This window comes from Callionymus lyra, chromosome 13 (genome assembly GCF_982586985.1).
Source record: "Callionymus lyra chromosome 13, fCalLyr1.hap1.1, whole genome shotgun sequence".
In the NCBI taxonomy this organism is placed as follows: domain Eukaryota; kingdom Metazoa; phylum Chordata; class Actinopteri; order Syngnathiformes; family Callionymidae; genus Callionymus; species Callionymus lyra.
This window is the reverse complement of record NC_141830.1, coordinates 22535885-22563617: the sequence shown is the minus strand read 5'-3', so window position 1 is coordinate 22563617 and position 27733 is coordinate 22535885. Positions and strand designations below refer to the sequence as shown.

Below are 27733 nucleotides of genomic sequence, written 5' to 3'. Positions count from 1 at the left end.
CCAGAACACCATGAGGCAGACAATTAGTCCACTAAATAAGACGCTGTTTTTGCTATAATTGGCCTTCGTGAAACGTCAATAATATCTAGGTACAACACGCTGATGTATTATAACACAGCTTTTCTTTATTATTACATTTTTCTTTTACAGCTGACTGTACGCTATAAAATACTATATGCTGAGTAAATGTGTGACGAGATATCGAGAAAATTGTCCATATCCAAACATCTAGTTGTGACCTGTACGCCTATGTCTAAAGAAGAAACCTAACCTAAGGCCAGAGATGTCGAGGTTCGTGAACACCAAAATGGAAGATGTCCCAGGCACTTCACTTCAATTATTTGCCTGGCTGCATTTTGGATACGGATTGGACATTTTAAAGGACAATACATCTTACCATACATGGGGCTAGTACAGACCCATCCAGACCCAACACAGCCAATAATAATTTTCCAAATAACCCCCCCACCTAATGTGCTTTTATCTAAAGCTACCAAGACATATGGCTAAGGAAAGGTAACAGGGTGGCAGCCCCAGTAGATGTCCAACCCACCCAGAAAAATGCCATTACATGTAATAAAGCATACGTGTAAGTCTGAAATGTTTATAGGCATAAAGGATCCTTAATTTGTTCAGCCTGAAACCTTCCCCATCATGACCCCCATGAGTCAATTGACTCAGTGAAGACTCTTTATCAGACACTTAACTCAATTCTCTGACTCCTTGCTAAATCGTCAATCAAAGATCTTGTTTTAAAATAGTCAGCTGTTGCCAAGTCACGGGGCTACCAGTGTAAATGGAGAATTTCAAGGTCTGACAGAAGAATTTGAAAGAGGTTTCCAAGTAGCCAGAGTCAAGACAGAACTCATCTGACCCTTTATATGCGCGATCGTCTTCCACAAGATTGTATAGCCTGGCAAACCTTCAAGCAAGAACAACTAACAGAACCACTGTGACGGCCCCTAGTGGAAGACAGGGGGGTTCTCACTCCATGGTGGTGAGAGACCTTAAGATACTCACTAACACTATGGTGACAATTGAGCACATTTGAGCACATGTTCTCTGGAACGTTCTTGTTGGTGTATTGGAGACATTTCCATATAAATGGTCATAATAAAGTGTATGAAGTCTCTCTGAATCTGGACATGACCTCTGCTTCATCCTTGAGTTCCCGGGTCGTCCCGTGTTGTTCTGGTGGCCTACTAATGTTTCAGTGCTGTGTCTAACTGTGCCAAACATACACACACACATCCAGGGCCAGACTTCATGGCCCTTTTCTAACTTGGGTAGAGGAGATGAGGGGAGCCACATGACTCGTGATTCATGAGGACATTCATAGAGCTGTCACACTGGAGGCAGGTGCACACACACATCCAAAGACAAATGGGGGTCTGACCTCATCCTAAAGGACCGCAAGACGGTGGTTGGGCGGCCGGTGGGTAACGGTATCGTCTGCACTTGGCAAGAAACACACACACACACAGACATGGTTTCTAAATAGTGGGTTGAAACCCGACCAAGTTGTGAAAGCTTGAATATCAATTTAAAAGTGATGTCCGAGAAATACTCCTTCAGGCGCCTCCTGTGCCTAAAACAACCCTTGAATGAATGAAATCGAACAGGTTTTCGTGCAAGCGAGCATCGTAAGGATCCCGTCATTCTGTTTGGTTAGAGGGATTATGTGGTTGTGGGGGATTATTTATAAACTGTTGCACTTGATGAGCTGTAGATGGGGTTACGTAAACGAATCAGGCTGCCGGTAATAATAGAAGGCTCCGCAGCTCAAGTTTACAGCGACGATAGTTTGGTTCTGTGCTAATCTTAGGGTGGTTGTTTGGTTTTCAGAAGTCTTTCTTCTTCCAAAAAACGCTTGTGAAACTGACAAACAGGATCAGAGGCATAGACTGGAAACAGTGTGACAGAAAATGAATGATGATACAATGGCGAACAAATGAAAAAGATGCAGGTTTTTCTAAAAATGGTAGCGTTTATTTTGCTGATTTAGTGCGCAACTTATATATGATAAATAGATAAAACTGAGTTAGCTATCAGCATCTTTCATGTGCACAACAGTGCAGGCGATAAGTATGTTTTAGTTATATCTGAGTGGAATATCTGCCTATGTCTCTCCATTCACTCACATTGAAATAGAACAAATGTAGCTTCCAGGATTTATTGTCTTATATTCTCGTCGGGTGTTGGATTTCAACTGATCAAGGTCAGGTTCCTTTTTTTATAGACTGCTCTGTAATTTTTCTTTACTAATTTTATGTAGACAATGTGGCTTAGTTTTATTGTGAGTAAACTGAGCAGGCAGCAGAGACAGCTGTCGAATGTTCCGTTGCTGCCGCTTCGAAGTCGCTATGGTGTCGCTCACACTTGTCTGTGACGGGGGAACGACATCTAATGATGGACGATGAGCTGGAATTCATCCACGGTATTTGTTTAATGCCACACATAGCTTGTTACAAAACATTCTTTTAAAATTGCACACTATTGTCTTTTACTTACATTATACTTAAGCTTTTAATGAATTTACAGCAGAGATCATTTATGTCAACAATTATTATAGACAGCCCTGGATTAGACGGTTCAATAAACTGCATTTACAGAGCGAGTACGTTTTTGCCTCTTGAAACCTCTAGTCTAAATTAACAGCAATGGCACAAAGAATAATACAATGACGGCAGCTTTAAGAGATGAGTGCGGTACATATCATCGATATTATTGTTTCCATTCCTTGAAATCCTCAAGTGCAGAAACTCTCGCATGACAATTTGACCAATGTGTGTCAATTACCGGAGCGACATCTCCTCAAGGCTGATAAAAAAGGTAAATCTAGCTAATATCGGGAGCTGCTAAAAAGCACGGCTCACTAACCCGTGATCAGTCAGATTGCTTGTTGGACTACGTGGAAGGATTCTCAGGATTCCCGGCAGCATAGCAGCCGTTCCTCGCAGTGTTCCTGCAGCTTGTTAAGAGAGCATGCCAGGCGAGGATCTGCTTATGTATATTTTCATTGAGTCTGGATGCCTGGCACAGTGGGCTGGTAAACGGAGACGCAAGGTGGACATAGATGGCATAGTTTCTGTGCACTTGTATGTGACGAAAGAAAGCATTCATTAGCCGATCTCATTTACATTGCAGAGCGAGGGGTGTGGGGGGAGGTTTCAGGGGGGAGGGGGGCGTGATTAACACCAGCACACACATTCTCATCACTTAAGAGGACTCACATTCATTTCCTGGAGGTGCATTGGTGCGATGACTCGACGCAATAATCTATGTTACAGACTCGTGCCGTGATGAAAACAAATCCCCACAACCTAACCATTTGAAGAGGGCGGTCGCAGTCGAGACTCGTGGGACCAGTAAGAAGCAGGAATTACTTTGAAATTTTAAGAATCTTTCATCTGTAATTTGCAAGAAAAAACAAATCATTGGCCTAAAGAAAAAAACTTGGATGCATGGATAAAATGCTATTGAGGAATATGATCTGATCTCTGAAATGTAAAGGCTATTAACATATTTAAGATAATATTTCTAACCCAAATATTATTATTTCTGTATGTCTGTCAAACAAAGAGTTTGACTATGTCATGATAATTGCATGTATATTTGTTTAAAATTACAATTATACCTCTGAAATAAAGTGTATTTATTTATTATATTTAGATTTTATAAAACATTTTAGGTTTGTTTTTTAACATTCATGTAAATAACTAAAGAAGTATTAGCAAAAAAAAAAGAATTGGCTGTTAAAGTGCTAATAGTAGTCAGAACAATAGTATAACTTTATTTACATTTACTTTAAGAGGCGTTTAATGCGTGAGGCGTATGTTGTAAGTTGTCGTAGTAGTTAAACACAGGGGCAGTGAGAGTATGAAGATTTTTTTTTTCAATCCAAAAATATATATACATATTTCTTTTTATGGGTACAGATGCAGAAAAATCAAAGTTATGGCAACAGTGGACCATGTGAAAATAAATGTTACTGAAACTATTTTTCATTAAGAAAATTGGAAAATATCGCTGAAAATTAACGTTTATAAAAACAGATAAGAATAATAATAGAAAGAAAGAAAACAGTAAAAAAAAAATGGAAAACCAAAAGTTCATATCTTGGTAGATCATGTGAACACAAAGAAACATTACAGACATATGTAATTTTCTGAAGTCTCAAAAATGTACTCTGAAAGTTTTGGAAGAAATGCCAAAAAATATAAGTTAATAAAAATTGATAAAATTCTGCAAAAGTTCAGGTCCCAGTTGACTATATCAATACAAATAAATGTTCATATATATTATTTTTTTTGTTCATAGTAATAGAAGTAGCAGAAGTGTAGTGCTGTAAAGCAGAAAGCCGGTGAATCAGTAGCAGTAGTCGGTCAAACATGGGGCAATAGTGGTTTTAATTGTTGGATCATTCCATAAAGTAGCAACAGGTGTAGTAGTTACACTAAATACTTATGCTGCATTAAAAATAACAGATTACACTCAAATCCAGTTCACAGCTACACAACACTGTCGTCCACTTGTTCATTTCTCTTCCTAGTATGGTCACTATGGCGCGGAGCTGTTGCTTAGAGGCCTTTGCCTGAAATTAATGAGCGAGAGCCAAGGGCAAGAAGAAGTGGACAGCTGGGCCTGTCAGCACCTGGAACAGGAGCAGCAGCAGGCCCGTGAGGCGGCGCGGGGGCATGTTGAAACAATAGATCTGCAGATTTGTGCAGGAGGTGCGAGCTTTGACACGAGATACCGAGCCGTGGATATGCTATTTATAATATCGTAAATGTACGTTATAAGATCCAAAACTATCACGAGACACATGTTTGATACTCGCTTAGAGTTAATACTATTTGTATTTATTCAGGCGGTCTTAATGTGAAGGCGCATGACACTGAAACCAAAAGTACTTCCCGAACAATAGAGCTCAACTTAATATAGGCTGCAACGACTACATAAAGAAAAGCACATTTATAGGCCAAACATGTTCATAAGCCACAAGTGTTCAAGTTGTAACATGAGATATTTACACAGAAAGATGGAGGAGAGCGAATCAGTTTTACACTGCAGTCTTCACCATCGATTTACCGATGCAGCATCTTTATTTCCATTGAATTGATTTTATTTATTTATTTAATTGTCAGGAACGATGAAGTCAACACAGTTACAATATACGTTTGCAGTTGATGTGATGCATAAAGAATTTATAGCTTGTGCTAATTTTCAACTCCTGTCCCTGGTTACCTTTGATTTAAAACCAGCATCAACGGAAATATGGTTTCCATCTCCCTAGTGTGCATCTGTGGTGTATCTCACTCTTGCACTTCTTACTAGAGCGCCTCTTGGAGGCCCCAAAAATATCTAAATTAGCCACAACATTGTATCATTTAATTCTTATATTCTAACACCACCAAAACAACTTCCTGTGTTGTGTTTTCAACTTCCTGTGTTGCGTTTTCAACTTCATGTGTTGTATTTACAACACTGGCAATTAAATGTTTTCTGATTTCTGTAAGGTTATAAGGTGTAAATTCAAATCAACATTCCTTTCTTCTGGTAAACAAGAAACAATCAAGGTGTTATGATAAAGTCTCTAAAGAAAGTAAGTAAGTAAGTTTTAGTTGAACTATGAAACAAATCCATCTTCATCCAAAAGACCAGACCTTCAGTAGAAAAATAGATGGTGAAAATAAACCCATCTAAATTCTAACTGTACTAGAAACCTTACACCAGTCTGTCTTTTTTGAAACAGCAATATTTACAGGAATTATTTTTGACAGAGGTGGCTAGCCAAAATATGTGATTTACCCAGTGCCAGGTTTTGGACAGCACAAAATAGAACAGCCTTCGTGCTGTGAACATTGACTTGTACAGTGTCAATGACTTTCAATAATGGAAACTGTTTTCTGTCTGATCACCTCTCACTAAACAAGGTGATTAACTTTGTCCACTCTTTCTACATGTACATGTCTGTCATCATCGAGCTCAGCCATGTGTACATCAGGCCTTTTCATCCCCATCTGACAAACTTGCAAAAATATTTGATCCCATCAACACACGGTCCGTGAACCTTTCAAGGTTGTATTCTCCACCGGAAAGACGCCACAGATGTTATTCTTCAAAAACCATCACAAAATAAATGAATAAAGGAACAAAATAAATGGGTATTCAGACGTGCTTTCAGAACCTGCTCATGCTTTACCAGGTGTAATAATACATTTCAAGAAAAAAAAATCACTTGCTTTTAAAAAAACCCATATGGCAGCCATCTTGAATGCTGCCTTTATCTTCAGAAAGATACAAAAATGTAAATGTAATTATCATACGACTAATGGCACATTTAGTCTCTAAAGATAAGCATTGAGGTTAATTGAAAATATGACGTTGTCAAAAAGTCCTTTTGAAATCAGTAATTACATTTTTGACCTTGTTCCTTGTCATTATATTGCTCTATTAATTATTAATGCTCCTTTTCTGTCCCTTCGCTATTTCTATGTCAGTCCTTGTGTTACTGTTCCTAATAATGTGATTCATTCAGTGTGGTTTAGTGTAAAGCCTTAAGTTTAGGAAGTCTATGCAAAGATGAGAAACTTTGATCTTTGTCAGACAACACAGATTTAGAGAGTAAGAAACACTACGACGCCACACGAGGAGTATGCTACCACACCGGAGCCGGGCACTGCCTAAAAAAGGAATGTGGACCTAGACCATATGGGTTAAGCTCAAGGGCTAGGAGTCAAATGATGTGGCCATGAGCACTTAAAATACTCGTTGGTGGCCAAACACTAATTCAATGACAATTCAATGCATAAGTGTGTATATCCAAGGACCCAAAAACAATGTTTAAGTTTCTCTATTCTGTAGGATTAAAGACACAGGTTGTAAATGCTAATCCGGAAGTTATACAAATGCATAAAATACCAATTTATGCGGATTTGATAAAGAAAAGACTATTGCTGTGTCCTAAATCGCACGCATTTTCGACAGTATTGTCTTAAATCAAACACTGCAGCTACGCGCTGACTCGATGGCTTCTTCTTCTACTACTTTATTTTAAACTTTATTTTACTTTATTTTAAACAATTTCAATAAAGTTCTACCTAACCTAACTTTTTAACGCTGATTGCCACCGGAAGTTAGAGCACTATCACCGACACTTGACAGTGCTTTTCACCAATTGAAACAAGTTATTAAGTTGGGTTTCATTGTGTTATTATTGTTGTTGTGTGGGTTTGTGGTAAAATTAGTGTTTTTCCTTGAGACATTTACGCCGGTATCTGCTCTGAAGACGCATCGTCAGAGACGTAGCTTGTGTTCATTGCGCACTACATTTTTGCACACTGCTAATTGGGATCCGCTTGTGCACTCAAAATACTAAGTGTAAGTACAGAAGTACGCGATTTGGGACACAGCCTATGTCTTCGTTCCTCAAACTCTAGGGGCTGTTGTTCAGTGCGTCAAGATAAAGACAAAGACCTTTGAGCATCGTTCGCTTCATTAAAATGAACATACATTCTTGTAATTCTAACAAGTGACAGGCTTGACTGACCACTGAGCATGTATTAGCCACTGTAGCCTGAACTAAATGTCTTTGCCCGCTCATAATTCAGTCCTTCTGAACCCTGTCTCTTCACTAAATTATTTTCCAGGATGGCTGTCACAGCAAATTTGGGAATTGTCAGAGATACTACATCCTTGTTATACGTCCATATTACAGTCAATGGTTATAGCTAGAATAGAATCAGTGGTCCAAAATATTCTCCACTATACTACACTATATAGTGTCCATGCTGTGGGAGGATAGACACCAGTCAAAGACAGAGGCCTTGGCAGTCTAATGGATTCATGCAGCATCCCGAGGGGGATTAAAAAAAAAAGCTGAGGCAAAAGACCCGGGTCTCCATTTACTAGTGGATTCCTGCAGTTGCTTGGAGGCCATTTGGTTGATATGCAACTGGTTCTAGGAACCCAAAACACTCGAGATCGTGTCTCTCATTTCAACCGAAAACACCCATGTACTTCCCCAGGACAGACAGAGGTTTATGGAGAGAGGAAAGTCGGGCTCTTTGCTTTGGCTGTTGGCCCTAAAACGATGAAAAGAGATGGATGAAATATTAAACATAAAACTGAAATTTGGAAGGAGTAGCATCTATGACTGCAGTAGGTAGAGTTGTGTGATCTCTGATATCGCTGATAAATGAAACTCTCTGTCAAACTTTTGTAGACAAATTCATGTAAACACCCTTTAACTGTCAAAGGCAAAAAGAGGATACAACTGAGATACCATGTGTACTCGTGAGCAATTTGGTCCCGAGTGTTACCAGCCGGACAGGACTCAATTTAAGTCTTCAAATCTGTTTCAGAATTGACGCACGGAAACACACAAATGCATAAAAGCAGACACACACATTGTCCTTGGTCAGTCACTGGTAGACTTGTGCTTAATGGAGGGTCACGGTCAGGTCTTTCTCATCACGCAGCCGAACAAAAACCAGTGCACTCCTCCAGCACGTAGAAAAAAGCCGTCGAAGGATGAAAAAGGACGGACAACTTGCTTTCTCTAACGACGCACACCTGCTCAGCTGCCATCAAAAGAGCACAAGATTACAGCAACACAAAAAAACATGGACCCATATTCATGTTAGAAAAGCAGAGGACTATTTTCCTGTTTTCTGCTTTTTTATAAATCAATATCCACACACGGATAGTGCTTTGGACAAATGAGTCACTACCGTTGTTAGAGGCACAGATAAACACTCGCCACCAGCTGATGTCTTCAAACACCGTCATACATTATACAACCCACATTTTCTCAAAGACCCCAAACAGTATTTCACTTCCTGTTGACTTATTTTGTAGATTACATAAAGAAATTATGTTGCTCTTTGTCAGCCTTTATATTGAAGCGCTTTCCATACCAAGAGGCCTCTAACACTAGAGTCAGATTATCGTATGATGCCGCTTCATCATGGGTCGGGTCGCTCGAGCAGGGAGGCCCAGACTTTCCTCTCCCGGGGGACAGATTATCTTGTCGTATTAAACACCACAATAGGATGTGTCCCTGTGTTCAACTCAAGTGTGGCCCCTACTGATACCACACGCACAGAGATATGAACGCACGGTCCCTCTGCTGACCTTCCCTCGATCCACCTGACACCCAAGCGAATTCCAAACATTCCCATTTTTTAGGAGCTACTCGACACCATATCCAAGTGTGGGTGCATTTTGCTGCCCCCTGTGGCAGGAACCGGTAGAGGGCTGTGTTTGGAAATACAACAACACAAACTAAAAGTTGGGAAAATGGTTTGATTATTGCAGAGGAACTCAAGAAATCAACTTAAGACTGTACAAAGTACAAAGAGTTGAGCCCAGTTCCACTTGAATGGCAGATATTCTGGGATTTAACTGCTTCTGTGAAACAGTTGTGGGAGAAAACAGGTGTTGCAGTTGTTGGACGCGTCAGCCAAAATAGACAGTTAACAAAAAAGTGGTATTGTAGTGAAAAGTGAAAAATCCAACCTTTTTTTTTTTACATAAATTACCGCTTAATAAGATGCTTCTTTTTCATACAAGTGGGCAGGATGCTTTGGTATGTGTAGTTGATACCATTAACAATAAATGAAAATGCAGTTCTTGAGACTAAGAGTTTAACTTTAGCATAAAGCATCTTTATGTCAACCTTTCTGTTTTTGGAAGTTTTAAAATGAACTATTTTCATTTTTTAGATGAAAAAACTTGTTCAAAGACTTGTGGGCCACATAAAAAGTAATACACATTCATAACATAGAATAGTGGCTCAAAGTCGAGCTAATGGCCACATTCAAATCATAGTTATAATTTGAAGGATTATAACTTAACAACATATGGGCTTTTTTCCTCCCTCTTATTTTAAATTATGATTAACACAATGTCAACTCCCTCGAAGATGACAACAGATGATCCTCAATATTTCAAATCAAAGACGAACAATGCTGTGAATTAGGAAACAAATGAAACTTAATTTCCAAGAATATAAATGCAACAAAGCCGGATGACAGATGGAAAAACAAAAAAGAAACATGCATTTAAAGCACGCGTCGGAGAAGTCGGGATGGTGAGTGGAGGGAGGTGGCCTGGGTGGAGCGGGAAGAGGGCGGGAAAGGGAGGAGGAGGAGGGCTGGGCTTCAGATCTGGTGCGTCTGGACTCAGTCCAGTGCGTCAACAGTTCGGAGCAGCAGCGTCTTTTTAGGATTTCTGCCTCCGGAGCTGCACTCTCAATGAAGCTTAGTGTTCGGCTGTGATCGGTTCGCCATGAGCTGCCTGGATGTGATGTACCAAGTGTTCGCCCCTCAGCCATACTTCAGCTCCTACAGCCCATACCACCACCAGGTACGAGCAGCTTCCTCGGCAAACTTTAGCCAACAAACTTCAGGCTGAAGACGCTTATGTCCACCAGCCTTGACACCAAACTTTAACAACTTTTCTGCTTATTTCTACTCAATAAGTTCACATTACTGACAGAACATTTGCACGGATGATTGTCGGAAAGAAGAAGCCGCTTCAAATTTATGAATAAGTTCAATATGAGTTAACTTTGCTTTGTTTTATCAGTAGTTACAAAGAGATTATTATTATTATTATTATTATTATTAAGTACCGTCAGTGTATTGCCAATGTATAGATGATTATTATTACATTTGTACAAGAGTGGGTTAAATCAAGGTGAACTTGCTAGCCAGGGCTGCAGCGAGCTCGAGTTGCTATACTAAATAAAAAGTGTAGGTGTTGTGATGTTATGACTTATAATAATAATAATAGCACAGTTATCAATATTTAAGCATCAAGTTCGACTTGTTTAATGGCGAGTTGTTGTTATTAGAAATCATTTTGAAAATAGGCATTAGTAAAGTTAAACACTATTCTGAATAAAATAATCTTGTTTTAATCTTTATTATCGGTAGTCATATTCAAAACAATAGAATAAGCTATAAACTATTTCATACAAAAGGATTTGAGGAAAATGTTCGGATGAAATCTACATAAGAATGAAAAAGTAACGTTTTAAAGAGTTTAAACTGATGATAAAAAGTACTATAAAATAAGATGGGAACACACAGGTATTTCCTGGTTAACATTACTGCAGTAATATTAAAACTAACTAGCAAAGAAAATTCAAAGTTATACATTTAAAAGACAAAAAAAATGTTTTTTTTTCATTTTACAATTTTGTGTTTAATGACGATATAAAAGTGATGGTACTCTGTGAAATCAAAATGTTATTATTGACAACAACAATTTGTTTGTCGTTTCCATTCTCGTGGACTCAGATGATTATATTCATAAAGTGTATTCCCGTTATATTATTCTGTCTGAATACATATCTCTGGGTTGTCACTCAAAGTGTTGCGAGCGTGTGGCCGATCGGCTGCTTGGGCACAACCAAGCATCCCAAACATCCTGATGTACTTTTTTTTCCAGCCGCATTAGCGCGTGTGAGAGCGAGGTTTTCGTGCCTGAGGATTCCGTTTCTCACTCACTTAAAAAACTCTCGGTCAACATCCAGGAATATTTCACATAGTGTCAGAACTCACGTAAAAACCCCCGAGGATTAGCAGATCCTGCAGACACGCAGCAGCCGTCCCACTGTACGTGCGCTCGCCCTGCAATAACAATCAGTCACTAGTCACTCACTTTTAATACAATTACAAATGAAATGTTAAGAACAATTAGCTCCTCATGTTGTTCATCAATAATCAATGTTTTAAATTATATGTTATAAATAAAAGAAGTAAAAACAAATATTCTAAATTAAATTCAAATTTAAATTTTGAAAATGTGAAAGAAAAAACAGAAATACATTTAACAAAGATACACTTCCTTGAATATTTGACCATTGAAAATTAAAGTTTAATCACGATTCCTGCTGTAACAGTAAATATGGAAGACAAGTAGAACATTTAAATATTGTGCACATGTGGAGATTAAATTATTAAATGTGTAAATATAATTTACCATATTTTCAAAGAAATTTATGTTAAATAAAAAACTAAATATATAAAATTAAAATATTGTTTTAAGTCAGTATATTTGACCCTTAAGTATTGTATCATTAAACATAAAATGTTGCTCTCAGAATAAAAAATAGTTATATATTGACTATAAAGAAAGAACTTTTTAATTATTTCAGATTTTTTTCTATATTCTATAAATTATATTAATGTATATACACTTTCTGCTTGTAATTTAAGGTTTAATAATAATACAACCTACAACTTAGGTCAAACATTTTTTCAGAGAAGTTTCAGAGAATAACAAAGTTAATTGTTAATGACTAGTAAGGCTATTATACGTCTGCTCGTAGCTTCAATCATTTTTAAAGACACTTGTGACGGTCCTAAATAGCCTCGGAAGTCAAAGGTCATTGTGAGTGTGTTAAACCTTCCGCACAAAAATAGTCACCACGTCTGCCTCCCTCCTGTCCAGAAATTGGCCTTGTATGCTAAAATGCAAGACCCCCAGGACAGCAGCAGCAGCAGCCGGCTGGGTCCCCAGGGTCCTCCGGGGCCTCCCGCCATAAAGGAGGAGGACAAGGAGCTGCCGCCCGGGGCCGAGTACCTGAGCTCGCGCTGCGTCCTCTTCACGTATTTCCAGGGCGACATCAGCGCGGTGGTGGACGAGCACTTCAGCCGAGCGCTCAGCCAGGCGACGGCGTACCCCCCCTCGACCAGCCACAAGGCCGTAAGAGGTGTGTGTGCGAGTGAGAGTGTGAAAGTATCTCTGTTGTCGCCATGGACTAAATCATTCCACATCCACCATCAAGGTTTTGTTTTAATTAGCAAAGTCTGAATAAAAGGATGAAATCATCCGAGATAAATACGCACTAGGAATTCTGTCTTGGCATTTTCATTCTCTGATGCATTTGTAGAAAACCTCATAAATAAAATCTAATAATCACTGATACACCAGGAGGGAGGAAATTCAAAATTGAATCTACAGTAAACATTATATACCACAACCTTTAGCCTTTATTTTATGAAATATTCTCATTATTTCAGATTTTTCTATTTATTTACGTAGAATAAAAAATTAAATACTTAAATAAAAAAGACTAAACTACCCAACAAATAACTCTTACAATTTTGATGTTGCTTCTGTCATTTCTTTAAAAAAAAAACCTCTGCTGTACTGTTGTACATTTGTGCTATTTAAGGAAACATGAAATTGCTTTTCAAAGGTAACGAGTTACTAAAGGGTTGTCCCAACTTTCTCGCTTGTATGTTACTTTCAAAATTCAAAAGTCTAATAACTAGTTTTATTTATGTTTTGATCGGCAATCTTTCTCGTGTGATTCATAAAACCACCTCGCTATCTACCAGAGCTAACCTCAAGCCAGTGTGTAAACGATATATACTGTTCACGTTTGCTCTAAAATGTTCGGCTCATCAAATGGTCAATTAGACAAAGTGAGCTCAAGTACAAGGATATAGCGCAGCCATCAAATCACAAGACCTCTGTTAGACATCTTACTTTTGGTAATCTATAGACAAAGCAGACATGTTTTTTGTGCTCTAAGAGTAGGTCAAGGCTTCAACCCCTCTGCTGCTCTTAACTGAAATCTACTCTGTGCTTAAACGCCGCTTAAAGAATGAAAGTAACATTTCTCCGATACACTTTGATGTACTTGTGTCCCTTCATTATCATTTTTGCGGCTACATTTTGGGAAAATGCCTGACGAGCTTTGCCAAATTAAATAATTTAGGTTATATTATTTATATATCTTTTAGATATATTTGTATTAAAAAAAGCATGAATATGAATAGTGTAATGTGTAAGTTCAAATAATAACAAGTCGTGAAGAATGATCAGCAGCTAAAAAGAACATAAATAATGAATAATTACAAATACACTTTGAGCTTTACCTACAAAACCAGACTTATAACCATATGGTTTCAATTATACTGTATTTGTAAAGCTAAATAGAGTTTGATTTGAAATAAAACTTACATTTTCTTTGGCATGCTTGGTTTTGGATCAGTGTGTTGTTTACTCTTTAGCCTCTCTATCGCCAAACAAAAAGATTCCCACATTGGAATTCCTTTTTTTCAACAACCACTGAAGACTTTTATGAAAATAAGAAAAAAATGAAATAAAATTGTCTGTCCTTGAGTGACAAACTTCCATCAGCGGTCACTTCACAATAGGCAGAGGCTTCTCTCTGTACCGCCAAACTTTCCCGGCAAAGACATTTTTACAGAATGTATTTGGAGAACATGAAACATGTAAGCTTGTCTTCACTGTTCAACAACTGACAATATCAGGAAAATGTCCATTGATCGTCTCTGTGTGATACAAAAGTGTTATTTCTTAGCTTTCCTGAGATGTGACTCTGTGTGAATGGTTCGACGTGAAAGCTGATCCATGTAGTTTGCTAACCAGGCGGGAATATCTGGACGGCACAGCCAGCACAAAGAATGTCAAGCAAATATCAACATGCACAGGGCGACTCTGTGACATCTGTCATGAAACATTCAACTATACGTTCAGGCTCATGTTGTTTCTTTATCAAGTTAGTTATGTTGCCATGAAATAACCATCGAGTCACCAACATATCTGGAGTCGCCCGTCCATCACGGACGGACCGACAACCGCTCACACCCACCAGAGAAATGTAGTGCACGGGTGTCAAACTCAAGCCCCGGGTGCCACATCTGACTTGCTAACTCATCCTTTGTACCCTGCAAGAGGATTTTAATAAATATGGTTGGGTAAAGAAACATATCAAAGTAAATGTAGAAACCATTAAACTTGAATAAATGTTTTCAGGCAGCGAGAATCCTAATTTTCTCCATTTAATCTGGAAAACATCTTGATGTCTCTTGTGATTTAAAATCATAAAAATGTTTCAAGCTGGGACTTCATTTTGATGAATATCTCAAAACCACCCGTTTCAACGTCTGTGTTTGCAGAAGGATCATTCCCAATGAGCCAAAGAAGTTTCCCAGCATCCTTCTGGAACAGCTCGTACCAGCCGTCCTCCTCCCTCAGCAGCGCCCTCTCATCGCCCCACTCGGACATCTCGTTTCCCGGGGACCCGTACTCTCACAGTCACCTGCACCAGCCCAGCCCGGACTCCTGGCACCCGTCCCACCACCACCATCACCATCACCACCCTTACTCGCTCGGGGGCCCCATAGGAAGCCAGGCCTCGACCTACTCTCGCCCGGGGATGCACGAGATGTACGGCGCCGCGTACGACCCGCGTTACGGCTCACTGTTGATGCCGTCGGTACGGTCGCATCACCGCCTCACCTCCAGCAGTTCAGTGCCGAGCACCAGCACTTCGCCGTGTGACATTGGGGGGAAAGGGGAGACGGGGACGGGGTCAGCCTGGAGCGGGACATTTACCGGCGCAGGATCCGAGTTAGGACTGAATATGGACTCAGGTAAGAATCTTAACTGTATTGATGACGCTCGAGTAGAGGCGGAGAGACTGATCTTCTATCACAGTTAAGATTACTAAGATGAGTGTTGTGCTTTAAACTTTGTGATTAAACTTGAGTGGATGTAAATCTTTTCATTGAAATTGGGATGATTGACGCTCAGATTGGCTAAATCCTGTCTGTCACTGCGACGACCATCATTATAGATCTGTTAACTCTAGAGATCAGCTGAGCCGTCGACCAAACCTAATTGTTATCGTCGACCGCGGGGAATAGAAAACATTCATTCCTGATTAAAAGGCAGCATGTGTGAAACCCAGAATTAATTGAAGATCCATTTACCCCAGATCAACTTACCACCAGTAGTTTTTCGACCACTTGTCAATCTGCACTTTCAACACCAGCTGTCATCTTCCTTTTCTGCCGCTCGCTTCAGCCTGCAGCGATTCCTCCTCAAGATGTTTTGCACCTCCTAATCTCTCGTTTCCTGCTTCTTTTCTTTCCCTTTCTTCGCTGTCCTCTTAGGTCTGCAAGCACAAGACAAAACCAAGGATTTGTATTGGTTTTAGAGACTTCTGAGAGTCAGCACTACCCCCCCACCCTCCCTCTCTCGCACCTTTCCTCTCCTCCTTGAAGCCACTTTTCTTCTCTTCTGGTGACTGAGACCAACATCAATAGATATTTGTAACATCTTCTGGTCTACTTGCAGCTCTGTGTTACGCTGGATTGCGCAGCGGCCCCGGCAGCAGCAGCGCGGCCCTGCTGAGTTGAAAACAAAAAAAAAGAAAAGCATCGCAGGGACAAGGAGATATTTTGACGGCTGCGGACAAAAGAGTCTTAGAGGCAGGGAAGACATTCCTGATGTAAAACAGACTGCGAGATAGACGGACAGAGACACGTGTTGTCGAACTCCGAAGACAAGCTCTTGGCAGGACTTTGCAACACTCAGACAACTGGACTACAGACCCCAGGAGTGTTATGGCTAGAGGAGAGGTCGTATTCAAGGAAGCCACACAGCAAGAATCAATGTCGGTGGACGCTCACCAACACTCTAGTCCGGGGCTCAGGCCCGACCTCTGTACGTATGTAAATACATGTGAACAGATATAAGTGTGTTTCTGATGTTCCAATGACAGGCCTCGCGCAAACTAAATGTGTAACAAAATGTTTTAAAAAAGGTATCGTTTCGGTGCTGCAGAGAGTTGACTACCATGTGCTTTGACTTGTAAGAAAAAAAGATTTGTTGATTTACTTTAAATTCTGGGTACTATTTATGATTTTTACATGTTAGATTCTTGGTCCTTTTAAGATTAAATTAAAGAATTTAAGGGAAGTGAAACAACTTGTTTTAATTAGCCAACCTTCAGCAAGTAACCTTTAAACTGAAAATACTACTTCTCTGCTGGGAGGAAACGGATCTGTGTTTGTACAATTTAATCCGCAGTATGGGTCGTAAGGATTTTAGCACATTCTTTCTAATTTTAAAACACAACTTTTCTGACAGTGAACCACCAGAGTCGGTTCTTTCCTTTGCATTCCTGCAGTGCGCGACACAACCTTGTTAAGACCGTTGCATTTGGCGTGGCCTGAACGCTCAGGTTATGACCGATTTTGAAGGAAGTCTTTTTTTAAGTCAGCATGACTTTGTTAACAAAACAAATGTGGGCTTAACACCGATAGAAGGGCAGACGCGGAGAAGGGTTCTCTGATGAATGAGGAGAACGACGGCTATTTGAAGCCACTTGACTCTTTTCTCTCCCTGCTCCTATGCAGCTGTCAACGACAACTGCTCTTCAACCCTGAGCACACACACACGCACACGCACACACACACACACAGACACACACACACACACACACACACACCCACACACACACACACACTGTGCAGTGTGTGGAGCAGGCCTAAGAACTTCATAAAGGGGGCATTTAGAGGGGTTGAGTCCTGCCCTGCTGGGACAACTGGCATGAAATAAGGGAAGGCAACAGAGGACACACACATTCAACAATGTCAACAACTGCCAAAAACTAATTTGAGTGTATGTGAGGGTGCACATTTGTTGAGTCCTTGTAAAAAAAACTATTCATTAGGATTAAAAAGAAACAATGAAAGCCTGAGTATTAATGAGTTGTTTGAATAAAGAATGACAAATAATATATCATTTCTAAATTAATATTTATGATGTGTTGCAGTTTTCCATACTTGTGCTTAAACATACAATATGATACTATCAGTGAAGACGACACAGTTATTGGTGATTTAAGAGATAAGAGTGACATAAAGTGGAACTTCAGCTTAAATGCAAGATCACACTGTGTTGCACTTTCTGACTGAATAATAGAGAGAATAATATTTTCTGATGTAAACAATGTCATTTTTTCTCCCAAAATTATTCATTTTACAACTATTTTTTAGATCCTTATTCTTTTACAGTCCTTCATTAAGCTGAACCAACATGTTTTTCCAAAACTGAACAACTCACGCATTAGTTGAATGTCGACCGAACCGGAGACAGCCATTGATGCTATTCACATTTTTTCAATAAATGTTCATTCACTGTTGCAGGAAATTGTTATCATCACGCCAAGATGTCTCGGAGCTAATGGACGCACAGATATTCTACAACTCATCTAAGAATATGAGAGTGAAGTGAAATCCAGTTGGAATCGTGTTGAATGGCACAAAGTTACTAGGGAGGCAATGAACTCTAATACAATCAATGTTTATTGAAGCAAAATCTTACCATCATCACCAAGTCACTGGTAGAGCTATATTTATGGGTATTATATTTATTTAATAGTCAGGGAATAAAAGTATAAACAAATGTGTTTCACTTAAATTGCGGGGATTCTCCTAATAACACTGGAAACACTAAATCCATTTACCCAACAATTTTGAGCGACATAGAATCCCTTTGCAGGCCAAACTTGGCCCACCAGGCATGAGTTTGACAATTGAGGATTTTTTTTTTTAAGGTTTAAGTCTAAACTTCTCACTCACATATGTGTTAAATAACGAAGTGTCTCAAATTCATGAGACTGCTAGGGTAATATTTTTCAAAATGTATATCATTAACTTGCTTTCATTTTGCTTTTCTTAGCAAATCAACCGTTCAAAAGATCTAAAAGGTTCTTGTTAATAAAAAGTTTTGTTGCATTTTTAGAGACTTCTTGACATTTATCACAAATTATACAAAAAGAAAACCAAAAAGGCCCTGAAATCACATCTCGTAGCGACACCTATTCCAAAGACCTTTCAGGCTATTGTTCGTTTGAGCAGCGACGGCTATACTGTAGCGCCAGCATTTTTTCAAATCAATAAATGCATCTACAACAGAAAAAGAAAAACCCATTCATGGTTCTCAATTGCTCTCATATTGGGAAATGTACACACAAGGCTGTTCTTTGAACAAAACTGTTGGTTTCTTTTCAAAATGTTTTATATGAAATTATTAAAGTTGAAAGTTAGGCCGACAGGGTTTAGCTAGTCAAGGTCCTTCCTGTGTGTGCACATGTTGGTGTGTGTGTGTGTGTCTTCTTATTATTCAAGTGAAACTGTGATCTAAAACAGAATCCATACTGTTTTTAAACACTTCCAGCATGCAACACTCCATCTCTATAGTACATAGAACATGTTGTGCAACGCTCTCTATTCCACTGTACATTTTGGCTGTTAAATAATAAAAAATACTTCAGCAAAATGCTGCTGTAATTGTAAATAAAGGTTGGAGTCGTAAAAAGTCTGAGAGATTTCTTTATGGTGATGACGAGCAAAGTGTTATGAGCATCTTTTGAAAAAGGTAAAGTTTTGTTGTGATCAAAGCACTTTCATTTAAGGCACAAAACACTACCGTCAAGTCATCTTGTGTGGCCTGCTGGATCGTATCAAAGCAGGTCATTATCATCTTGATATAGTGACCAATGAAGATGCCGGTGTTTGAGATAAGGAACTGAGATTTAAATGTTTAACATTTAAACAGAGGCTGAGAAAAAGAGTAAAAGTCATGTTGAAGATAACCATGAAAGACGCAAGACCGTTTTAGCAAATCTACATCTTGTTCGTCCAAAAGCCACTTGCAAACTTTTGCAAATAATAGAAACTCAATGGGAACCAGAACCCAGAACATCCGGGGAGTTGTCGTGACACAACCCTCACCTACAACAGCAGAGATGAGGAGGGGGACATGAAGGAGTACGTCAATTGAGAGCGCCTTGAATAAAGAGAACGGAAGGAGAGATTTTCGAAAAAAGGAAGACAGGCTGATGAAAGGCGGTCTGGACTTAAGGACGACTCAGGTCCCTTCAATGGAATCTGCCAATGTTGTGTTCTTTGAATATTCATCTGAAAGACGAGGAAAATATCAGGGCGAAGTTGACAAAATATTGACCTGAGGTGCTCTGGAATAAGAAATTATACTCAGTGACGTGATAAATAAATCTTTATTATGCGTGTTTAACACATGTATAATGATTCAGCTGTAGATTCATATAAATATCCGACTGCGGTGATGACAGACGAACGGCCGTGATTCTCCCATTTCTGCTTGACACCTATTTCTTTTTCTAAAAACAAAAACCAGGACGAGAAAAAAAAAAAACAAGAGGTTGTTTTCACAAAGCCTTACTTGAGGACCCGGCGCCGCGGCAGACGAGCCAGCGCCGCTAATTGCGTGGAGGAGCAGCGATAGGTGAAGGACGAGAGTGGCTCTTTAATCGTGCCACAAAAGACCAGAAGCACATTCAACTTAACACAGTGGATTATCCTGTCGATATTTTGTCTTTTTTCCTTTTGCGTCTTTTAATAAGGAATTCTGCTGATCACACCAAGTGTAGTGATTAGAGCATCACTTTTAAAGTCTCACTTCTCTTTACCGGAACTAAAACTTTTGACGGCAGCTACGAGCTAACAATCTCATTGAATGCAGTTTACATTGATCAATCTTGGACAACAAGTTACAGAATTTACTTGTGTGACACCGACAACAGCACCACCCCAAGTGCAAAGAGCCACTTTACCACTTCACTCATCAGACCACCAGAGGTCTTTGGGAGTCCGCTGAGGAATTCGAAGCCTGTTAATTCCTCTGAGCTGCGGTGCAACTTGCCACCACATTCGTGTGCACACACTTCACATGTACCGCACATTAACAGCACACATGCTTCAGACACTTAAATGAAACGAGTGGCTGTCGGCGCCCCGTGTCGATCGTTTGGACCGAAGCATCTTGGCAGGAGATCATGATTTAAAAGGGATTCTTCAATAACTTTGCTGACTTCGATCAAATGTCTGACTCTAGATATGACCTCTAAATAAAGTAAGTAAGTAATTAAGTAATATTTATTTATATAGCGCTTTTAAAGAACACAATTCAACATTTCCTCTTGAGATGGCCAAGTGGTAATGAACCACCTGAAGATTTAAGATCTATCCAGGGTTTTGGTCTACCATTTGTGTGGAGTTTAACATTCTCTGAATTTTATTTTGTCTTCTTTTAAATAGATACAGTAACTATTGGACCGTCGTGATATTGGAATGTTTGGACCTTAAAGTCATACTTCACGCATAATTAAAATTTCTCTCATTTTCTACTCACCCTCGTGACGACTAAGGGTTGGAATTATTTCCACAGTAATATGTTCTTTTTTAGAGTTAAAGACAAAAATATTTATTCATTTTAATGTAGCGACTGGAGCTTTTTTTTTAGCAGAAGCTTCAAGTCTCTCAGCTCATGCTTCAAGTGTTTCCTCATTGAAACACATTGAGAGTGTCAGTGAGCAAGATTTACACTGAGAGACTGGAGACTTTATTTGTTTATTTTTTTAAGGAACAATTCATCATGTGGCTTCAAACCAAGAGGGATGTTACAGGCGAGCAGTATGGAGTTATTTGGAAGAAGATCAAGACAACTGAGCTGCAGTCGCTACATTAAAATGAACAAACATTTTTGTCTATAACTCTAAAAAGGAACAGATTACTCTGAAAATAATCCCAACCCTTAGTCGACATGAGGGTGAGTAGAAAATGAGTAAAAGTTGAATTTTGGGTAAATTATCACTGGTGGATCAGAACATTCTGATTCAGATACAGGGGTCAAGCAGATCAACCCTCAACTTTTCACATTATTTTTTAAACTCATAGGATCATGGAAACTGATATGTTTAGGTTTATCTTTGGCGAATAAACACTGAGTAAAATATCAATATAAAGAATGATAATACAAATCTAGAGACGTTAGGAAGAAAGAAACAAGATCTCAGGTAGAGATTTTCAGCTTTGTTTTGGTTTCAGTCACTGGCTGACTTCTCAACACTCCTCAGGGACGTTGACATATGACAAGTTAAGACTTGAGTAACGTTGACCACCGGAGAAATAAGAGGATGTCACCTGGTTGCTTAGGTTTTTCCGGCCTCAAGAGATATCTACTTAGACTCCATCATCTTAGTGATACCAAGTATCAATCAGGTTATTTTAATTTGATTTTAATTGAAATGTGCTTCTTTAATTAATCATTTAAACAAAATCCTAAATCTGAATTCCTATGTTAGCTTTTTTTGTTCCTACTTTGACTCAAGATTCAAGATGTGACACTAACACCATCAATCTTTGTGTCTTACATGTTCCATGAAGTGTTGTGCAGACCCAAAGAAGAAAATTCTCTGCTTGTACCTGCGTCCTCTTGACCTCCATCGTCGCGCGCCTGTGTGATCTCTGCTGTCGTAGCAGCTAAGTGAGCCGATCAGGTTTCTTATACCTTCATGTCTGTTTACAGGAGAGACGGAGCGGATCGGCCTTTTAACAATGGAGAGTGAATCTTTTCTCCAGAAATTCCCAACATTTCCTGTGAGAACAAAGACAGAATGATAGACAGAATGCGGTAAACAACTTGTTGAAAGTGGAGAAAGAAGCACTAGAAATATCCATTAAAAATCTTTATAAAATGGTGCAATATCCTTTAGAAATGAGTGAATATAATATTGTTAAACATTATAATACGTATCATGCATTATTTAAAAATAGTACTGTGTGGAGAGGAACTCGAGTCAAGAGCCTTTATAATAAAACGTAGTAAAGTTATTTCATATTGGAATGTACATTCTTTATTATTACGTAAGGGAGACAGTAATATTTTATAAACGAATACCACTTGTTGTTTTAAAAATAAATCACACGCTAAATAGGTTCCTTATTTGTAAGCTTTTTTTCTTTAAAAAAAGAAAATAAGTATTTAACATGTATTTGAATAATCTAAAGTGAAGCTGATTGATTTATAACAATATATAAATACTGTGAAAATAAAATTATACGAGTAATAATATGAATAAAACAGAAGAAGGAATATTTAAGATAAAATATTGATACATTTTAATGTCGGTAAAGTAAAGAGTATCGTATTAATAATTCAAGTGGACTTACAGAAGTGCCGAAACTGTCTTCAGGCGTGATGTTGTATCTCATTTTAAATAACTTGCAAAAATAATTCGCTAAGAAGCACATCACGAATGAAATGCTATTTCCTGGAACAAAGCATCATGGGTAATGAGTCGTTTACGTGTAAATAATTTTTATAAACATGAATATAAATTATTAAAAATAAAGTATTTAATCAGCATAATAAAAAATACATTTACGGTTAAAGATCACTTTAACGTAATTTGCTTATATATATATGTAATATATATATATATATAATATATATATATATATATATATATTATATTATATATATATATATATTATATAATATACATTTTATATATTCTATATAAATTCCATTCTATCATACTAACTTTAACTGTGTTAAATGAGAACTAAGAAAGCAAAGCTAGTGACAAGGTGTGTAGAAAATCATTTAAATGACCCAACAACTTGTCAGAACCTAGACTTGAGGTCTGAAATGGATGGAAAGACACAGCTGCGGTTCTTGTTAGTTAAGGTTTGGCTGCCAGAAACTTCAGCTGGGTTGGGTGGTGGGGGGGTAAAATAAATACTGGTGGTCAGTTCCAGCAGATCCCCCGGAGAGGTGCATGTTGGGAAATACTAGTCTGGACGCAGAAAGAATTTATTGATCAAAATGTGTAATCATGGATGTTGTTCAATGCACCAAGACACACCTGAACAACTCTGGACCGGTGGGAGGTAGTACTAAACAAACAGACCTACCTGGACAGGTAACATGAGACGAACCCTACCTTGAGAGCATCGCCCCCAACTTCCTGCCCGAGTGTCACAAGCATTAGCCACCAACGAGCCTCGGGGTGTGTGTGTGTCCATGTGTGTGTTCCTAATGGAACACTAAGCGAGCGGAGGAGAAGAAGGAGGAGATGAGGAGTGATTGGTGAGGTGTGAAGACAAGCAAATCTGGATGGACAGGTGATCTATGGGTGCAGCTGGAGGGGAGGAAACAGGTAGTTTAGGAGGATTTGGGATCTTTTTTAAAACTGTGCTCGCAGGTTAAAGATCAGAAGATCTCTTCTTTCATGTCCTGTGAAAAGCAAATTACGGTAAAGTGATCTTTGAACACAGCACACACAAAAAAGGCGTTGTTGCAACAACAAAAAAGGGAGATTTTTAAACATTTGTGATACATTTTTCAACAAGGAACTGAAAAGTTGTTTTTGTATGAAAAAAGAGTTGTTATTAATGTTTCTGATTAATGTTCAGATGATTTAACAGGTTTTTATAGTATTAATAAGTAATAATTAAAGGTTTTTTCACATTTCAATATTCCACAGCAGGGTCTTCTTTGCACCATGGACAAGTTTAACGTTGTCCCTAATTTTCATGGACCGTCCTTCAGATGAAAACAGAAAAAAAAAGTAGCACGAGCAAAAATAAGTGTAAAGTGCATGAAAAATACATCTCACCATAATTAATCAGCAAAATCCTTGGACTGGATAGTAATCTTGACCGAAACAAGCGTCTACTTCACAGTCACAGTCATGTTAAAGACATTATTTTTAGATGGAATAATCAATACAACATAAATTAAATCAATCAATTAATGTGGGTGTTTATTGGCAATAATCTGGCTGGATAATCAGTCCACGATACACGGGCAATAATACAATATATTGCGATACTGAACAAGGTATATTTGGAGGTTTTTAAGTATAATTAGCAAAGATATATGTGTAGTATTGTCTAGTACTTGACTCTGGTGTTGCAGAATTTACAGACCACATGACTCTCGACGAAGTCGTAACTGCTTTCATTGGTTTTGAAACCAAAATATATCCAAACATCAGCTTTAAAAGCTGCTGGAGTCACTGTATCCTCTCGTCCTCAGTCATTGTCGCGGTATCGTTGGACTGAATCGTTGCTTTTGTTGCTGATGATGAATCGACTGCTGTGACCTAGTGGGCGTAAGTTTAATTGCAACACAAAAATGAGCAAAACGTGGTGAAAATGTTCATTTTATGGTGTAAAAAGATTTTTATTTTTTATTTTACACACACCTTAGTCAAATATAAACTATTAAATAATCAATATAAAAATAATATGTGACTTTAGAGCCATAAAAACAACATTTGAAGATAAATAAATATATCATCTCATCGCTACAGTTAAATATTGATACAGTATGTTGAAGAACAAAATACAGATACTTGATATTTGTTCACACCTCTAGTATTTAGTGTCTCACCAACGCTACCCTAGACTTGATAAGATCTGGTCTTTCACCTTCCTCTTCAAGAACTCATAACCAGTGAGGTCGTTGACCCCGACAGGTCACATGATGACCGGAGTTATTTGGCACAGCAAGAAAATAAATCATTTCAGATTCCGCGAATGAATCGAATTCCTCTCTGTCAGGACGATTCCGGCATCGTCCGTGGACCCCGACAAGCTCCGCGTCTCCTCTCTGCGGCGTCAAATCTGTTGTTTCAGGACACAGAAAGTAACACAATGCATCTCCATATAGACGCACACAAGTATGCACACATGCACACAAGAGTCCAGTGTAGCGGCTCCAGCTGTCTCTGTGGGCTGTAAGAGAACACCGCGGCCCGCTCGCTGCCCCGCTCCATCAATCTCCCTCCGCCTGACAGGAACTATGTCCACCTGTTCTCCCACAGTCCTCACGCAGCTCCACCCGGCCAGCCGGGGCCGCGGCGCTGGAGAGGACTCGGTTATATGTGAGCGGCGACGTCACGAAAGCTCGATCTGAACCCCGTCATTATGAAGTCGTCATCAAAGCAACTTCACCCGCAGAAGTGAATATGGACTCTCCTCATGATCTGGTCGTCCCTTCATCTCACCCTACTTTCCAGCAACTCTTCTTCGCCCAACTTCCTCTTCTTACTCCCTCACTTTTAAGTATCCTTCCCACTATATCTTCCAACCCTTATCTTACTTTACCGTATCTATCTCCTGTTGTAAATGTATCCATTGATAAGTTATTAGTTATTTTAATCAACATTAGATTTTTTTTTTCTTTTTTAAATAAAATAAAGCTTCAACTCAAAATTCTATTGAATTATTCATTCATTTTCTACTGCTTGATCCCTTATATGGGGGTCGCGAGGAGACTGGAGTCTATCCCAGTATCATAGGGTGAGAGCAGGGGACACCCTGGACAGGACGCCAGTCTGTCGCAGGGCACACAAAGACAGACAACCATTCACACAAACACTCATACCTACGGACAATTTCCCCAAGTTCTCAATCAACCTCTGTATGATTTTGGACTGTGGGAGGAAACTAGAGTGCCCGGAGTAAACCCACACAACACGGGAGAACATACAAACTCCACACAAAAAGGTCACAAGTTGGATCGGCCTGGAAGCGAACCAGCAACCTTCAACCGCGCTAACCACTGTGCCACCGTGTGCCCTTTCTATTGAATTACATATTTTTTCATTCCTTATATTACAAAAGAAAAATGTGTATATATTTTTTACCTTCCCACTCTTTTAAACAGAGATACTTCTACTCCTTACTTTATCACTTCTTGTTCTACACATGTTCCTATGATACAGAGTTTATTGTGGGGGTTACATTTTAAAACCAACCCTGCATAAACAAACTTTTTTTTTTTTCACATGTTTATATGAACATCACCTATTTGAAACTCCTGTATTGCTTTGCCGCCCAGCCAACCAACCACAGCCATCAAACACTTTGGCCACAGCAACCTACAAGTAGACTTTAAATACAATATTGTAGCAATCGATAGAGCTGTTTGTAGAAAGGCTTCATGGGATTTCACAGTTTTGTTGGCAACATAAGTGAGGTGGCTGCGATAATTAGTCAGTCTCACAACTAGTTAAAAAACCTCAATCATTTTTTATTTTACTTAATTTTTTGTAATCTAAAAATCACAAAAGCGTTAATGAGAGTGAACGACATCCACGGTGGACCAGGACCAGATAAAAGAAAACTCTAGAAGAGGCACTCATCTGGAGAGCGCATATTTTCACTCCCACTTCCCACATTGTCACTCCCGTCTGATAAAAAGTGTGCTCGCGTGAAACATTTATCCTTTTCCTCGCGTCGTTTAATTGCACTTCTCTCCCGCAGGAGTCAGCGCCGCAGTCTTCCCAACAAAGTTAAGTGTGTCAGTCGTCAACTCGCTTCAGCATCGAGCTGCGTGACATTTTGGAGGTTTAATCACACATTCTTCCAGAGAGCCGGCGACACAATGGTCCGGTCAAGGGCGGGACACTCACAGCGGTGCTTTAATCCAAGAAAAAATGTGTTCAATTAAAAGAACAATGTCTTTGCTTTTGTGAGTGATTTCTGACGGGAGCAACCACGGCGGCCTTGCGAAGAAATAGGTAACACACACACACACACACACACACAGGTAACAAGGTGATCAACGGATCCTGCTACACCCGGGACCTTGTCGTCGCCTCAAAGGTTTCCCCCCTTTTCCTTCTTCAAACCCCTCTCAGCGTTCGTCTTTTGCTGCCAACTGTCTTGGACTCACGTCAACCGGGGGCGACGTCAGATGGTTCCCAACGAACCTCACAGAATCTATCCAACTCTCGTGGAGATGATTCTTTTCATCCTTCGTCGATGTCTCCAGTCGCTAATACTGTGTCTGAATTTTTCATTGAAATTGTTTTTTGTTTTCATTTTATTCTACAGGCAATTTTTTTAAATTAGAATTTGTTCCATCTTTATAATAAAAAAAAGATTTAAATATATATTCATTTCACCTTTTTTTTTTTCCTGAAAGTGTCTTTTTTATTTTAATTAATATTCTCTCTGTTTCGATTCAGAACCATTTTTAATTGAATGTTTTTTGAATACCTTTATGCATTTACATCATCGTCTTTACTCTCATTTATTACTTCGGTCTGATT

At 39.0% G+C, this 27733-nt stretch overlaps 1 protein-coding gene and 1 long non-coding RNA gene across 3 annotated transcripts; one reads left to right on the top strand and one right to left on the bottom strand.

Annotated features, from left to right (window-relative positions):
* The first annotated feature begins 10192 nt into the window (after positions 1-10192).
* Positions 10193-16211, top strand: vgll2a (vestigial-like family member 2a). Of its 2 annotated transcripts, none has more exons than XM_087805869.1 (4): positions 10193-10371; positions 12466-12727; positions 14949-15425; positions 16132-16211. In XM_087805869.1, the coding sequence occupies exons 1-4, from the start codon at positions 10294-10296 to the stop codon at positions 16191-16193; spliced, it is 879 nt and encodes a 292-aa protein (XP_087661995.1). In that variant the 5' UTR covers positions 10193-10293; the 3' UTR covers positions 16194-16211. The 2 variants fall into 2 exon arrangements, with proteins under 2 accessions (XP_087661995.1, XP_087661996.1); XM_087805870.1 differs by lacking the exon at positions 16132-16211 and adding an exon at positions 15948-15999.
* On the bottom strand, positions 15891-22908 carry LOC148067799 (uncharacterized). Its single transcript, XR_015713225.1, has 3 exons — positions 22836-22908; positions 22089-22260; positions 15891-15949 (listed from the first exon to the last, which is right to left on the bottom strand). It is a non-coding gene; the product is annotated as an uncharacterized LOC148067799 (long non-coding RNA).
* Positions 22909-27733: the final 4825 nt, after the last annotated feature.

Coding starts and splice junctions, on each gene's coding strand:
- vgll2a (XM_087805869.1), top strand. CDS start 10,294: ATGAGCTGCCTGGATGTGATGTACCAAGTGTTCGCCCCTCAGCCATAC. Junction 10,372..12,465: donor ACAGCCCATACCACCACCAG/GTACGAGCAGCT, acceptor CCTCCTGTCCAG/AAATTGGCCTTGTATGCTAA. Junction 15,426..16,131: donor AGGACTGAATATGGACTCAG/GTAAGAATCTTA, acceptor GTCTACTTGCAG/CTCTGTGTTACGCTGGATTG.